Source organism: Sciurus vulgaris (assembly GCF_902686455.1).
Source record: "Sciurus vulgaris genome assembly, chromosome: 8".
Classification (NCBI taxonomy): Eukaryota; Metazoa; Chordata; class Mammalia; order Rodentia; family Sciuridae; genus Sciurus; species Sciurus vulgaris.
Window position 1 is genome coordinate 32,321,070 of NC_136468.1, and position 14,679 is coordinate 32,335,748.

Consider the following 14,679-nt stretch of genomic DNA (forward strand, 5'->3'; position numbering starts at 1 on the left):
GACTGTAGGAAGGCAGTCACCAGAAGCCAGGAAGAGGACTCTGAGCAGAACCTGACCATGCTGGCATCCTGATCTCAGATTCTTCAATGTCCAGAGCCATGGGAAATAAATGTCTGTTGTTCAAGTCACCCAGTCTATGGTATTTTATTAAAGCATTCCCAGCTAAGATAGAAAAGACAGGCTTTAGCTTTCTACAAAATCAATCAATCCACAGTAGAGACTTAGATTGTGTTTACTTACTATTTTATAGATGAAAGAAAATGAGCCTGAGAAACAATACATGTCCCATCCCAAACCACAGAATTTAGTGATGAACTTAATATCTACTGCTTTTCAGGTTAATAAACTATGACATCTTCTTGGAATTTTACTGAATACTCTAAATTCTGAGGTCAGAATGGTATTCTGAGTTTGGAGACATCTGGCTGGTGTGGCAACAGCGATTGTCATTGCTTCCAGTGCTGCATTTCTAAGCTGTGGAGGGTGGATGTCCAAGCTGGGGTTCAAAGTGCCTGAGTCTCAGCCACTCCCACACTTCTGCAGTGATTGGCAGATTACCCAGTCTCTCAGGACTTGGATTTTCTTAAGAAGAAATATCATTATTACTAATAACATATTATTCTACTAATAATATTAATATATTATTATTTCGGAGTTGTGATTAGGAGTAAACAATATTTTAATTCATTTACTCAAGCACTATTTATTTTTTTTGTTGGCGTTGGAGTTTGAACCCCGATGGAGCCTTGCACGTGCCAAGCATACAATCTAGCATGATCTACATCTCAGCCTTATAAATGTGGAGGGATGATTATGTATCAAAAATTTGCTTAGTAATCAGGTTACAGCAATAAATCAAATACACTGCCTGACCTCATGAAGCTTATAGTCTATTGGGATTTAAGGTATAAGAAGGTTAGATACATAGTTCCCTGCACAGAATCAATGCTCAGTTAATATTACTGATGGCAACATAGTGGTTGTTTTCCTTCTTTCCCTCTTTACAAATTAATATTAAGGATATCATTAGAGATATCCTTAATCATGAAAACCGAGGCATTTCTATTGAAATTAATGAAGAAGATGTTTATCTTCCTGTTCTGATCCTCACCTCCTGACAGGTTTCTTAAACCAGTTGCGAGTAGAAAATTTGGCATACATTCTATTATGTATTCTATTATGTTCTATCCAGGTTTTTTTTTTTTTTTTTAACATCAGGAATTTAACCCAGGAACAATTAACCACACACTCACATCCCCAGCCCTTTTAAAATATTTTATTTAGACACAGGGTCTCGCTAAGTTGCTTAGGGCCTCACTAAGTTGCTGGGGCTGGTTTTAAACTCATGATCCTCCTGCCTCAGCCTCCCTAGTTGCTAGGATTACAGGAGTGCATCATCACACCCAGTCTCCAAGGTTTTTTCTTTTAATGCATTAATATAACTTTGTAAAAGTCAGCTTTTGAAATCATGCCCATGTGTGAGATCTTACACACAGTGTAAAAGAAAATGTCCATCTAATAAAAAAAATACTTGGAAAATCTGGTGAAGATTACTTACTTGGTGTTATTAAGCAAGCATCTCAGTATATGAGCCCGTTTCGCATGTCCGAGAGTTCTGCCGGACTCTACCTAGTCAGAGCATGCCTAGCAAGAAGACAAGGCATGTCCAAGAAATCAGCTTGGAAGCCTCACTAAAGGGAAAATCAGTCTAGTGAGGGCCACGTGAGACCTGCCCAGGAATGTGAAAGAAGATCAGCAAGGTTAGAGTGCAAAAACAATGCCATGCACTTGGTAAGTTCTACGAGAAGTGCGTCTTGCATGCATTTTATTTCTTGGGCTGAGTTACAGATGTCTGTCTCAACAGCAGTACCCCTAGAGCTGCGGTTGACAAGGCCAGCTGCTCTGAACTGCCAGCTGTCAGTTGACGTGGCAAACTCCTAACAACTTGTGCTACAAAAACAGAATGGAATTGGGTCAGCGCGGGACACAACTTTAATATCCTCCATCTGTCAAGTACACTGATGGAGATAAAAATGAATATTTTGAACAAGAATTGTTAAAACTCTTCTATGATACCATCTACATATAATTGAAAAGCCAAGTTGCATTCAATTAGTTTTCCTCTGTGTGTGAGGGCAAGAAATTAATCTCGTAGATACAGCTGCCTAGTTTTAGAGCTGTAGGCGGCAAAAATCAAAGGCTTCCCCAACAGGACTGGATGCAGCACCTACCTTCCTTCCTCCCAGGCACTGCTGGAGCTGAGGCTTAGTTAGGACACCATGTTGGCAGCTGTGGGGCTGCCAAGTTATTTCTCTCCAGTCACAGGTCCTGTTGTCTGAACAACTAAGGCAAGGCACGATCCACTGGCCTGGAACAGATGGCAAAACATCCTTTGGTTTGGATTCTACTGGCAAAATTATAGTTTGCAAGTAACTTTAGAATCTAGCGTATGGCACACAATTACAGAAATTATAGTGAGAAGATTATTCTTATCATATAAATCCAGTGGAGCAATGCATGGCCTCCTGCCAACCAAATAGAAGAGCTGTTGTAATGTTCTGAAATAGCACCACTCACACTGAAATCAAGTATGAGCTCTGTTCCATGAAACCGTATACTTACATTAACAAAAATTAAGTGATCAGGTACTACTCAATTATTACTTATTTTTAAACAGCGTATCACTGCTACTTTGGTCAACAGGACTGAAGTAGATTAAGAGCTCCCCAAATTGTTAGTAGGTCTCAAATATATACTAAATTAACACATTCTCAGATTGCTTATCCAATAATAGATATATTTCCTGCTCTCAAAAGATTTAAGGTACAAGTGAACTACTTCTATATTCTGATATTTCATTATTTTGGAGATGAGTCATTATTCCTCAATTTGATGGATGGTTTTTAGTGTGAATCTCTTCAGCTCTTTCTGGCTGTGTCCCCTTCATTTCTTCATCTGTTAGTGAGATGTATTGTGTTCTTACATGATTGGTGTGAGGATGTAATGGAATAATGTACTGAAAGGGCCTAGTTACCTGCAGAGTTCACCTACATTTTTGAATTAAGAAAGAAAAACAATTTAAAAACTTCATCCATTCTGGGTCTGATTTGTGGTGTGGTAGTAAAAGTCCCTGGTGTGATATGAATTTTAGGGGGAAGAATTTCTTTTCAGAGCGTGAATATAATGCAGTTCACATTCATAACCTCAGGGACGTCAGAGTTGTGTATGTGAGGTTTGTGTTTGTGGAAATAGTTATAAATAATAAAATATAAAAGGGATTATAGTTTATGGCTTATATTGATTGATCACAGAAAGGGTAAAAAGTACACACATTTTAGAGAGAGAAACTGAAAGAGAAAGGAAAATATAAGGTAAAAGAGATGAAAAATTATGAAATTCAAGGAATGGAAGAAAATGTATAACAGCATCTCTTCAGGGGTACAAAATCAACTAAAGCAGAATTGTAGAACTAAATTCAAAAGAAGTGCAGATATATTTCTTCTTCTTGCCATATTTTTCTCATTGCTTTGATTTTTCAGTGTAATGAGAATTCCAGAAAACAGTCTCATTCAATGTCTACTAACTCTGTACTTTCTACACAATTTCAGGACTGGGGAGTGACACTCCATTTCTCCACATACATATCACTCAATGTAGTTTAATTTAATATATTAAGATCTCTCCCATGAGGTATTAGGTGCCATCGGTGTTAAAATATCATAGTAATGTAAAAAATAGAATTTTAATTGCACCTCCCATATGCCAGAGAGTTCTTTAATATACTAATTTAAGCCTCATATTCACCCTATTATCACCTCCTTAACTAGGGTTCAGAAAGTTTAAGTAGCTTGTTGACTTCCAAGAAACAGGTGGTAGAACCAGGATTTGAACTGGACTATCTGTTCTAGAGCCCATGTTCTTAATTATAATTCTGAGTCCCCCAAATCGATATTCAGGTTAAAGGGTTATAATTTATACATGTAAAATAATTATACCATATAACAGGGAATGTAAAATTGATACTGGATTATATCTGCATGGTAGTGAAAGAGCCTAGAATTTGGAGACACATGCATCTGGTCTCTGCTGCCTTCGACAAGCCCTGAGGACCTCAATGTTAACTGCAAATCAGAATTACCCAGAAAGTTTAAAAAAAATATCCAGATGGGGGTTGTATCCCAGACTGAATATATCATAATCACCAGACATGGGACCGTTCTTCACTGATTTCAATACAAAGTCAAAGTTGCAATTCACTATTTAAATTAATCTTTTCATGATTTAACTTACTTCTTTGTAAGGAAAATAGGTATAGTACTTGACACAATGCCTGACACCCAGCCATTGACAAATATATTTTACTCCCATACCCCAACCTTGAACAAACCAAAGTAGTTCAGAATGAAGAGTCATGAAGGTCAGAGTTTTCTGGAAGTTTTCATGGAGCATAAAATATGAACAGGACTTTATGGACGGATAAGATTTGGAGACATGGAAGGTGTGGTACTTTAGGGACAGTGAAGAGATGGGCCTTCGAGGAGAGAGGCAGAAGAACTGACTGGTCTCCACATAGATGGCATGTTCTGCAGAAAATGGAGGGTCTGCTAGGTGAAAGATGTTTCCAAAATTTCCAGATAGAGAAAGTAGAAGACAGACAATGTGGGACAGGTGCTGGTTTTAAATGGAATAATGCAGGTTATGCTCACATGTGCCTATTTCTTCTGCCGATTATTTTTCTTTTATAATTTTTCTTTTTCATTTAGAATATATCTTGATTCCTAAGTCCAATTTTGCTCCAACATATAAGGTTTACAATCAATAAACAACTTCATTCACATCTCTGGTTCCTTTAATACTTTTTGATTTAGACATAACCTAAAGTTTAATCTTTCTTGATGAATGCCCCCAGAAAACTTCCTTGGAGAAAGGCTCAGTCTTTTCATTATGGAGGTTTGTATTCAGTGATGAGCAGAAGCATCTTGGTGGGCGCAGAAGGCACTCAGCTCTTTCTCTCCATTCTCTTGTTTTACAAATGAGGCAAGCTGAGGCCCTAAAGAGTTAAAGGACTTTAGTGGGGTCATGCTGTTCATCACAGGGCTGGACCATTACCAAGAGTCTGCAACTTGCTCCTCTTTTATCGTGTTAGGTTAGGTCAGCATAAAACCATCAGTTGAAAATGAAATATGTCCCAATAGTCTCTTATAGGAAAACCCACAAACTGGTTGTTGTAATGAATTTTTCTTTATTTTATAAAACTGAATTCACTCAGTGGGTTCATGTGATGATAGAGACTATGTTTAAACAAAGATTGTCAATTTTCTTTATAATAGGATGACAGTATATTGGGAGCATAAATGTTTTCCTGAGAGTTTTCATATGATGGCTGAATATCTAAGAGAACATGCATCCCACCTCCAACCGGGGGAACTCTCTACCCACAACCGTGCTGACAGCTCATTTTTCACAAACAGGCCCTCCATGGCCACTTGCTGATAAGGATGAAGAAACAAGTGGTCAATTGAATGCATAAAGACTCAAATATGGGTGCAATTAGTTTGTGGGCATAACATTGCGTGCACATAAAAAGGAGGCTTGATTTGGTCTCTGAAAACTTGGCCCGATGGTTCACACTACTATATATTTATATAGTCAAAACTTTTTGCATTTTTGTATTGGTGAACAATTCCTTTTATTTATTGTGGGTTACTAATGCTGCTTGAAATAGCCATCTGTATAACATCTGCAGGACTCGGGTTCTTGACATTTTAAGTGACACCAGCTCTTAACTAAAATTGCCAGAAAAAGGGACATAAATTCTGTGTTATATACTTAAACACTGAATGACTCAAAGCTGTGATTTCTGAAATAAAGTATGACATATGTTTTAAGGAATAACATTCTGAGGAATGAAAGTATCTTTTAGGAAAAGTTATTTTATTTATAGTTATAGCTCTATGTTTAATGCAAACTAGATTTCAGCCATTTAAGTGAATCAGAGTAGTTGATATAATGGAGAAGTATTCAGGCTCATGGTGACATATAAAGTCATATAAATGCCAGAACTAATTCCTGGCTCTCTAATATTGTGAAATAAAGTGGTGGTTATTATGAAGAAAAGAAAAATCATTTATGTATTTAATATGAGAAGTGTTAGATTATGTGACATTTCCTTGCTAAATATAAAGTACCATGAAATCTTTTAATGGTTTTCATATCATAAAATGCCATCTGATTTATTTTCCTTAAAGTTAAATATCATTCATTGATCACTGTATACATTTTTTCATTCTCCAAATTAGAATAATTGCTTCTTTCTTAAGCAACAGATTTAATTCTTAGATTAGATCTTAGTTGAATTATTTCCTAAATGATAGACATCAATCTAAGAATTGAAATATAGTTATTCAAATGTACATTAGCTAATGTTAATGAAAAAGACATTTTGACATTACATTACAAGGTAAAAAAATGGATCCAGTTTTACTGAATAAATGTAATGTGCTATTAAAATAAGATTTTTGAACATGACTGGGATTGGCTGCATAAGATTAACCTAGAGTGCCTGAATGAGCTTCCTTTCAGTGTCACCTGCTGTGACTTCTTTCATCAGGAGGGAATCCTGCTATTAAGGAAGAAAATCATCTCTGGTAGCAAAGAATATATTCTTGGAAGCTGCCATCCAGATCTCACTTGTTCATTTTGAGTAGATAGGCCCTTAGGAGCTCCAGTGGGGAGGAGTCCATCCTGATCATTGTGTCCTAGCTGCTCACAGTCTTCTGTGGGAGGGAGGGTGGTTTGGATCTTAGTTTTAGTTCAGCAACCATTTTTCAGACATATATTAGACATTGAAGAATGAACAGTAACAATTTGTGCCGTGGAAAGACAATCTAGGGAAACCGTCAGTGAAAGCATTATTGCTCATGTACCCTTGACGTCTAATATACGTACATTGTAACACATGTACAGACACGTTGACACTTATATATTATGTCCATTATAAAAAATAAAAATAAAAATGGCTAGAAAAAAATAAACACACATCTATTCGCATCTTTACTGACTTCAGTGAACCCTGTGGTTTGCCACGTCCCTCCCCTTCCTGGTGTGCATTGTTCCATTTCAGAGATCACTGACCGGAGACAGAGAGGAACTTTTAAGTACCCACTTCTAAGAGCTATTGTAAATCTATGCCCAGGATTGCTCTGGAACACAGAGGAGACCCCAATTGACAATCTGGTAGAGAAGACAGTTTTCTTGGAGAGGAAGATAAGCATCAGAAGAAGTTAGGCAATGACAGGACAGGGACTTGTAGTGTTTGGGAACAGTGTGGACGTAAACATGGAGTCCTGGAGCAGTGTTGTTGGCATACATGAGGCAAGGAGGCTGGGAGGAGGTGAGAGAGAAGAGAAGCTGGTATAAGGAGGCCATGAATTTTTAGACAAAGGAACATGGGCTTGATTTGGCAATCGATTTGGAGATCTTTTCAGAAGGCCTGATTGACAGTCTTTCCTGGAAACTCCTAACACAGAGACAGCACACAACCGAGCCTGACGTAAGTGACCTCAGGTTTAATATGCTGAACAAGCTGCCTTTTCTTGAGGAATCCCAGTAATGTGTCTTGAAATTATCGTGGAGGAACTTTTGACTTGGTGCAGTCAAAGGAATAGAATTAAGTTGTTTTATGATTGTCATAAATTGTCAGCTGATTAAAAAAATAGTTAACCAGACATATCGCTGTCTCCTTTGTACGCTAAGGGTATGCTTCTCCTTTAGCAGAGAATCACAAATCACACCACCTGACACACCATAATGGGTAAATCCCTTCTCATACACCGACTGGAATTTATTATTTAGAACACATGTTTAAGAAGGGGGACCTGCCCACGTTTGCTAACCATGCATGCTAAATTGCAATTTGCCCTGCCCATTTGGGAAACACATTTCCCATTCAAGCAATGGTGTGAAGTTCATGGCAAGCTCTTGAACGTTTTCTCAGACCTGTTAGATGAAGGGAGACTGGGGGTCAGGAGGACAGAATGGTAACTAGGAAGCTTGGAGAGAAGCTGCTCCCTGCTTCCATAATCACTTTGAATGCAATTTTTGTCCCAGCTTTGGTTTGATGCCACTATATTCACTGAAAGATGATTGCTAGGGAAGAAAAAAAACAGGGCATGAGAGTGTCACCAAAACGTGTCTCATTCCAGGTCTGTTCAAGGATTAGGCAGGATATAACACTGTAATTTGAATTTGAGGTCTTTATTTTCCTATCCGTATTAATGTTCAATATATGGGGGAACAGTCATGATCATTCTCAAGAATTTTTTAGAATTAAAATAAATTCTTTTCAACTGAAACTGAATTCTTTGCAATTCTTTGATTCACTACTAATATTTATTTTCACCTACTATGTATAAATTGTGGCACCAAGTGAATTGATATAATGTAAACAAGTCCTTGCCCTCCTGAAGCTAATATCTTGGGAAAATTGACATCTAACAACTAGTTGCATATTTAATTATTTAAACACCTGTGGTAATTGCTGTGAAAAAAAAGTACAGTTTTGTGAAATGTAGAAGGAAATGGATTTGAGGATTAAGGATTGCTCCCTGGCAAAAGTAACTTTTGAAATGAGATCTGCAGATAAGCAGAAGGCACTTCAAAGAGGAGAAGATGAAGAGAAAAGAATATGATTAATCAAAGTATTTTGAATATTAAAATCATGCATTCATATTTATTATGTGTATTATAGCTCATAATAATGAAAAAAGTAATGCCCTTTTTTATGATATTAGTTTAAATAAGCATATACTTATCTATGTCAAATTTTTTAAATAAGGAATTATATCCAAAGTAATAGTCACCTTTTATGTCCCCAGATGGACATCTCTTCAGTTCAGGGTGTGAAATGGCTTCAATGTACTCAGGAGAAACAGGCTGTAACCCACAGGTCTCCTCTGGGTGAATTAACAAGCCACAATCCTGCATTAAAATGATAGGAATTAGTTGTCATAGTAATTAATCTGACTCATAATAAACTCTAAAAAAACTAAGATTTTATGTACCAGATAACCATAGAAAAGTGGATAGAGTTGGGGAAGTTAGGAGAAAAGGTGATATCAATATAACTGGGCATGCTTCGTGCATTTTATGGAACAAGAGAAGAGTGGGATACGTGGGAAAGAGAGTCACTGTGCTTGGAGTAGCACCTGTGAATTTTAGATCCCGCGGTGTCATGAACTGGCTATGTGGTTGTCACTTTGACCTCATTTCTCACTACAAAATGAGGAAGGATGGAGAGCGGGAAGAATTGCTTCAGAGATTTCACGTACTGTGCAGACTGCATTAGGTGATTGTACAACTTTCACTCTCCTTCCTTTTTTTCTTGTAATGGAAAGACCCTTTTATGTTGGAAGAAACAATGGGCCCAACATTTAAAAATTCCATTTCACAGTGTTTTGTAGTTAAAGGTGGTTATGGAACACAATTCTAGAAACGCCCCCCCCCCCAAAAAAAAAAAAAAAGAGAACACTATCTGTGGTTTTCTGGAAATGTTTATTTCTGTTGCTCCATTTCTTTTGCTTAGAAAGCAAACACAAACCTGAAGGATAAGCAGCCATCTTGTGACCATGAGGAAACCATAAGCAGAACAAGCAAAATGATACAGTGGAGCTGCAGGGCCAACTTTGGGCTGCCAACCTCTACCCTTTTTTGGTGTCACAAATAACAAACTAAAAAACTCCTGCTCGGTCAAGCTACTACAGAAACACAAGATGCAGCCAAACTTCTCGCTTCCTCTAAGAGTTCATGAAACATTTTTTTTCAGACTATACAAAATCTTTTACTATTTTTTGATCCAAAAAGTGATTAATCCCACTAGTAGAATTTTAAAAGCCAATCTGGAATGGAAAAGCTCATTAGCAGCTCTTATTGCCTTTTTCATTGGATGATGACAAATTTGGTGAGGTGTATTCACAAAAATGAATGACAGCTGTTTTTGAGGATTCTCCACATTTTATATATATATATATATATATATATACACACAGAAAAGGTAGTATTTAGAATTGTTTAAAATGGCCTTAACCCCAGAAATAATCTGCATACTTAGAGTTTTGCTGGAGACCTCACAAAGGGAGTCCCAATTCCTGAGCAGTTTGTCCCCAGTTCTCGTAAGAGTCAATAAGATAATGAAAAGGGATTTTCTTGTTCAGCACTGTGCAGAGTATGTTTGTTTAGTATGCGATTTAAGAAATTCATGAACCACTGCAGTGATGGCATTACATGTGGACGTTACAGTGCCCCTGGCTGTGCCTTTGCAGGACCTGTGAGTACATGAGCACTGTTTCCTGTTATAAGTTTCTCTGAGAGCCCATTTCAATCCCTACCAAGGTGCTTGGCCAGAAAGGAGTAAGTAGTATTTCTCATTTTTTGGTGATACTACTGTACTTTTAGAGTAATACCAAGTTGGACTCTTTAAGCTGGTGGATAAATATCTTTAAAATTTACCTCCCTTTATTGACCCCGTGGGATCATTTCTTTAAGATGAAGAAAAATTTCTCTTCTCTCTTTAAATAGTTTTATGCACCCACCTAAGTTTTAAAATATCCATTCACTCCCTGCAGCACCCAGCTCTTTCCAGAGGGACCCATTTGCTACCTTCCCCTCAACTCCTGTCACATCTAATGGGTCAGTAATGGTGTCTCAGAATGTGCTGGCATAGCTGCCCCCTCCTGAAAGCCGGTCTTTCTCCCAGAGCTATTCCTTTCCCCACAGGAGATGGGTTCCTGGGAGTTTGCTGCATTATTGGCACACCTGGGTTCAGGTTTCTTTGGGACTCCATGATATATTCTCCCCAATGTTCTTTTGGAGTCTTGAGCAAAGGCATCTGCTGGCACCTTGGAGCCCCCTGACACTCATTCAGATTAAGATTGTGTGACACCTGGAAACTAGCAGATTCCACCCCATCTCAGGCCCTTGGTACCCTCATGCCAGAACCACAATGCCATGCTGCTGCCTGTCTCCTCTCCTCTAATCCTGCATGGGACATGTCCCTCCCCTTAGGTACAACTTCCCATGTTTTCACTGGTCCTCTGTCACTCCCACCCATGGCAAGCAAACCCTTCCACGTCCCTCAAAGTCTTCTCACAATGTTCTGTCCACTGGGGAAAAAGACAACTTGCTGTGGCGTCACCATCTCCAGGGAAGGTTGCCTGCTGAGACCCTCAGCAGCCCCGGCATATCAAGAGGTTTACCTTCTCTTGTCACACAGCTGTTGCTTCCCAATCATCTTATCTTTTGCTCTGGCTCATTTTACCTGGCTCCTCCCTGTAGCTGTCTTCCACCAATATTTTCATTTTGTGTCCATATTTGCCAGTGTTAACACCTTGGTTTACCAGTCTCTCCACTTCACAATTGGCCATTAAGTGTCCATATGAAAACTTTCTATTTCATTCAACAGAATCTTTGAACTAATTCCAGACCTTTTCATTCAAGCCAAAGCTGCTTCATTTTCCCTCTTAAATTTGAATGCATTTGCTATAAATAAAACATACTTTCATGTATTTATGGTCCTGGGAATTGAATCCAGGGCCTCATGCATGCTAGGCAAGCATTCTAGCACTGAGTCACATCCCCAGCCAGCTTTTTAGTTTCTTTTGAGACAGGATATTGCTGACTTGTCCAGGCTGATCTGGAACTTGTGCTCATCCTGGTTCGACCTCCTGAGTCTCTAGGGTTATAGGTGTGTACCACTGCACCTGGTGTAACATGCTTTTCTTCTAATCTTATTCCTCCTTGTCCTTTAGTCATGCTGGACTTTCATTCTCACAATTCTGATCCTGAATTAATGTCCGTACCATCCATTTCTAGTTCTCGCATTTTATTTCACTGAAGGTGCATAGCAACATTCAAGTCCTGTAACTGTGCAGTCTATCTCCATCTAAGTTCCTACACGCCATTCAGTGACAATGGCAAAAGTCACACAAATGTTAAGACAAATAGTATAAAAGTTTCTTGCTGGTCTTTAAGTACTGCCTCATCTCTTCTGTATTATTTCTAGTTATTTCTCTATTATTCTAGTTAGAATCCTCCCTTTCTCCACAAGGATGACTTCAAATCTTCATCAATCCCCTTACCCTCTTCATTTCAGTATCACCATTGGTCTCACTAGATGATCTTATCTATTAATTCGTAAAGAATATACAGTCCATCAAGCAGAAATCTGCTCAATTTCAACACACATTATTACCAACACAGCTTGATTGAAGATTTTTTTGCTGTTGTCCAGCCCTTCAAATCTGGCCTTCTCTAGAGTGGTACCTTTGACTCTTCTCTGTTGCACTCTGGGACAGATAATTCACCCTCATGGCAGAATCACTCCTAAACTACATCTCTGCACAGGCGAATCTCATGAGTCCCAGACACATATACACCACTTCCTGAATATCTCTCCCATGCCTCACCAGGACCTCAATTTTAACATAACTAAGACAGATACCACAGTTTGGGTCAAAATCCATTTTGATCTCTGTTTTCCTTGCTTTCATCTTTTAAAGAGAACGCTAATGCCAGGCCTCCCCTGTTTATCTTGTAGCCAAGAGTGACCTTTGACATAATTCTGTCCAGTGAGCAATAAGTAGAAACTTGCTGGGAATTGCAGGGACAGCCCTTGCTTATTTGAGGCAGAGGCTGTTTCTTTCAAAGTTTTCTCTTTTTTCTTCCTTCCCTCCTGTTACAGGGATCTGAAAACTGAAACAACTATCTTGTATTATGAGGGAAAGGCCAAGAGAATTGTGAAGACCTCAGTTCTGACATCCTTGATCTGCTGTCACCATATGGACCTATTGTTGTAAAAGAAGAAAACACCTCTTATTTGTTTAAGTTACTGTTAGTCAGCTCTGCTATTGAGAAGCCTCCTGGATCTTTTAGCTTTCCTCTACCTGTTGTGCCACATGCCAGGATGGGTCACGGTCTTGATGACCATACATGGCTTCCTTTGGAAGCATCATGGACATTTATCTCTTCAATGAACCTCCTCTTTCTGACTTTTTGTTGCATTTGTTTAAAAATTTGCATCAGGGAATAATAAGATAGGATAGTTAATGGATCCAAACTAGCACTTATTTTTTAAATGTAAAGACTGCTCCGTGAGATTACCTGTACAAACATTCCAGTCAACTCCTTTGTCCTTGGGGGATGGGAATAGAAGGGTAGGACAGAACTGAGGAAAGAGTACAGACTAAAGGACCAACCAATAGTCTTAGCATTTTTCCAATATCTATTTAGCATGAATTTTTATCAATGCTCCTACACAGAAGCTATATAAGCTCCTAGACTAGCATGCTTAAGTGACAACCTGCTATATGGTCCCTTTGTGCCTTGTGGGAGTTCTATCTCTTCTTCCCACTTAAATAAATCCTATTCCTTTTCCTCTTGCTTTCCGTTATTGTCTGTGAAGTTCGTTCTTTAAATTTGTGAGACAAGAACCAGGAAAAAAATTGACAGTGAGCTCCTAGGGTCTGCCATTAATAGCTGTAACACACAGCTTGGTAGTAGGGAGAAGAATCTGACTTTGCCGACTGTGACCCTCAGAGCTGACGCTGGCAGGCATCCCTTGCTGTGATTAGCTGCTAACACCAAAATGGACTTTCTCAGCTGCAAAGGCCTGAAGCTTACACAGACCTCACCAGCCAGTAGAAGTGGAGATTCCAGTTTTAACTCAAACTCTGGTTTCACTGTTACTTACCAAATAGTCAAAATGGACCGTAGGAATAATCTTTCCCACATTTGTCCCATACCCATAATTTCAATACCAGGAGAGATTCAGTTTCCAAACCAGAAACTTCCCTTCTCTCTTTCCCTTAGTATCCAACCAATAACCAGAGTTTTCTATAGGCTTTCTTCTCTTGATTTCATTTTTACTTTCTTGATTTCAGCTTGAACAGTGTATTTATGTCCATTTGCACGGGAATTGCCTTGCCCTCCCTCTCAATCCATCTCTTCTGCCACCAGTTCTATTGCTTGCCCACACGTGTGTTTTCCACATTGTTGTTGAAGCCATTTCTCTAAAACGAACATCTTAACTCCCTTTTGCTTGAAGTCATTTGAAACTGCATTGCATTCAGAATAAAATGTGACTGATACCTTCCTTTTTTGGTTCATCTCCATCCTGTCCTATTAATCTTCACCAGGTACGCTGCTCTACCTGAATAACTGCAAGTCTGTCCAGTGCTACTTTTTCTAATGTTTCTATATCCCCGCTCCCACACAGCTGTCTGTTCATCTATCACCTGCTTAACTCCTACTCGTCCTGAAAAACCCAGCTTTGTAGTCTTCTCCCTCTGGGAAATGTACCCTGATACACTAGGGGTTGGATGCATTGTCCTTTTGCTTTTGTCCTATTGTTTCTTTGTTACCTGTTCTCTTGCCATGAGAACCGGGAGTCTGACATCTCAGTCCGTGGTTTCAATATTTAAAATCTAGAGCTAAGAGTTATATGCAATAAATACAATAAACGCATGAGTACATGAGGGGTCCAATTTGAAGAGACACATCATGATACTTCCTGTAAGTCTGTGCATCCTTTAAGAGGCTCTTCAGAAAATGGTCATATTATTAGCTCTCACTCTAGAGGAGACAAGTCACAAGTATTGAAACTATTTCATTCTTAAGGTCTATGTT

General features: G+C 38.7%; 1 protein-coding gene across 1 annotated transcript in view; it reads right to left on the reverse strand.

Moving 5' to 3' along the window:
* The window catches only part of CPED1 (cadherin like and PC-esterase domain containing 1), a 273,570-nt gene that overhangs the window by 33,479 nt on the left and 225,412 nt on the right, over positions 1-14,679 (reverse strand). Inside the window, 2 exon segments of the mRNA XM_079152537.1 lie at positions 2,232-2,368; positions 8,862-8,979. Of these exon segments, the coding sequence (XP_079008663.1) occupies positions 2,232-2,368; positions 8,862-8,979 (255 nt within the window).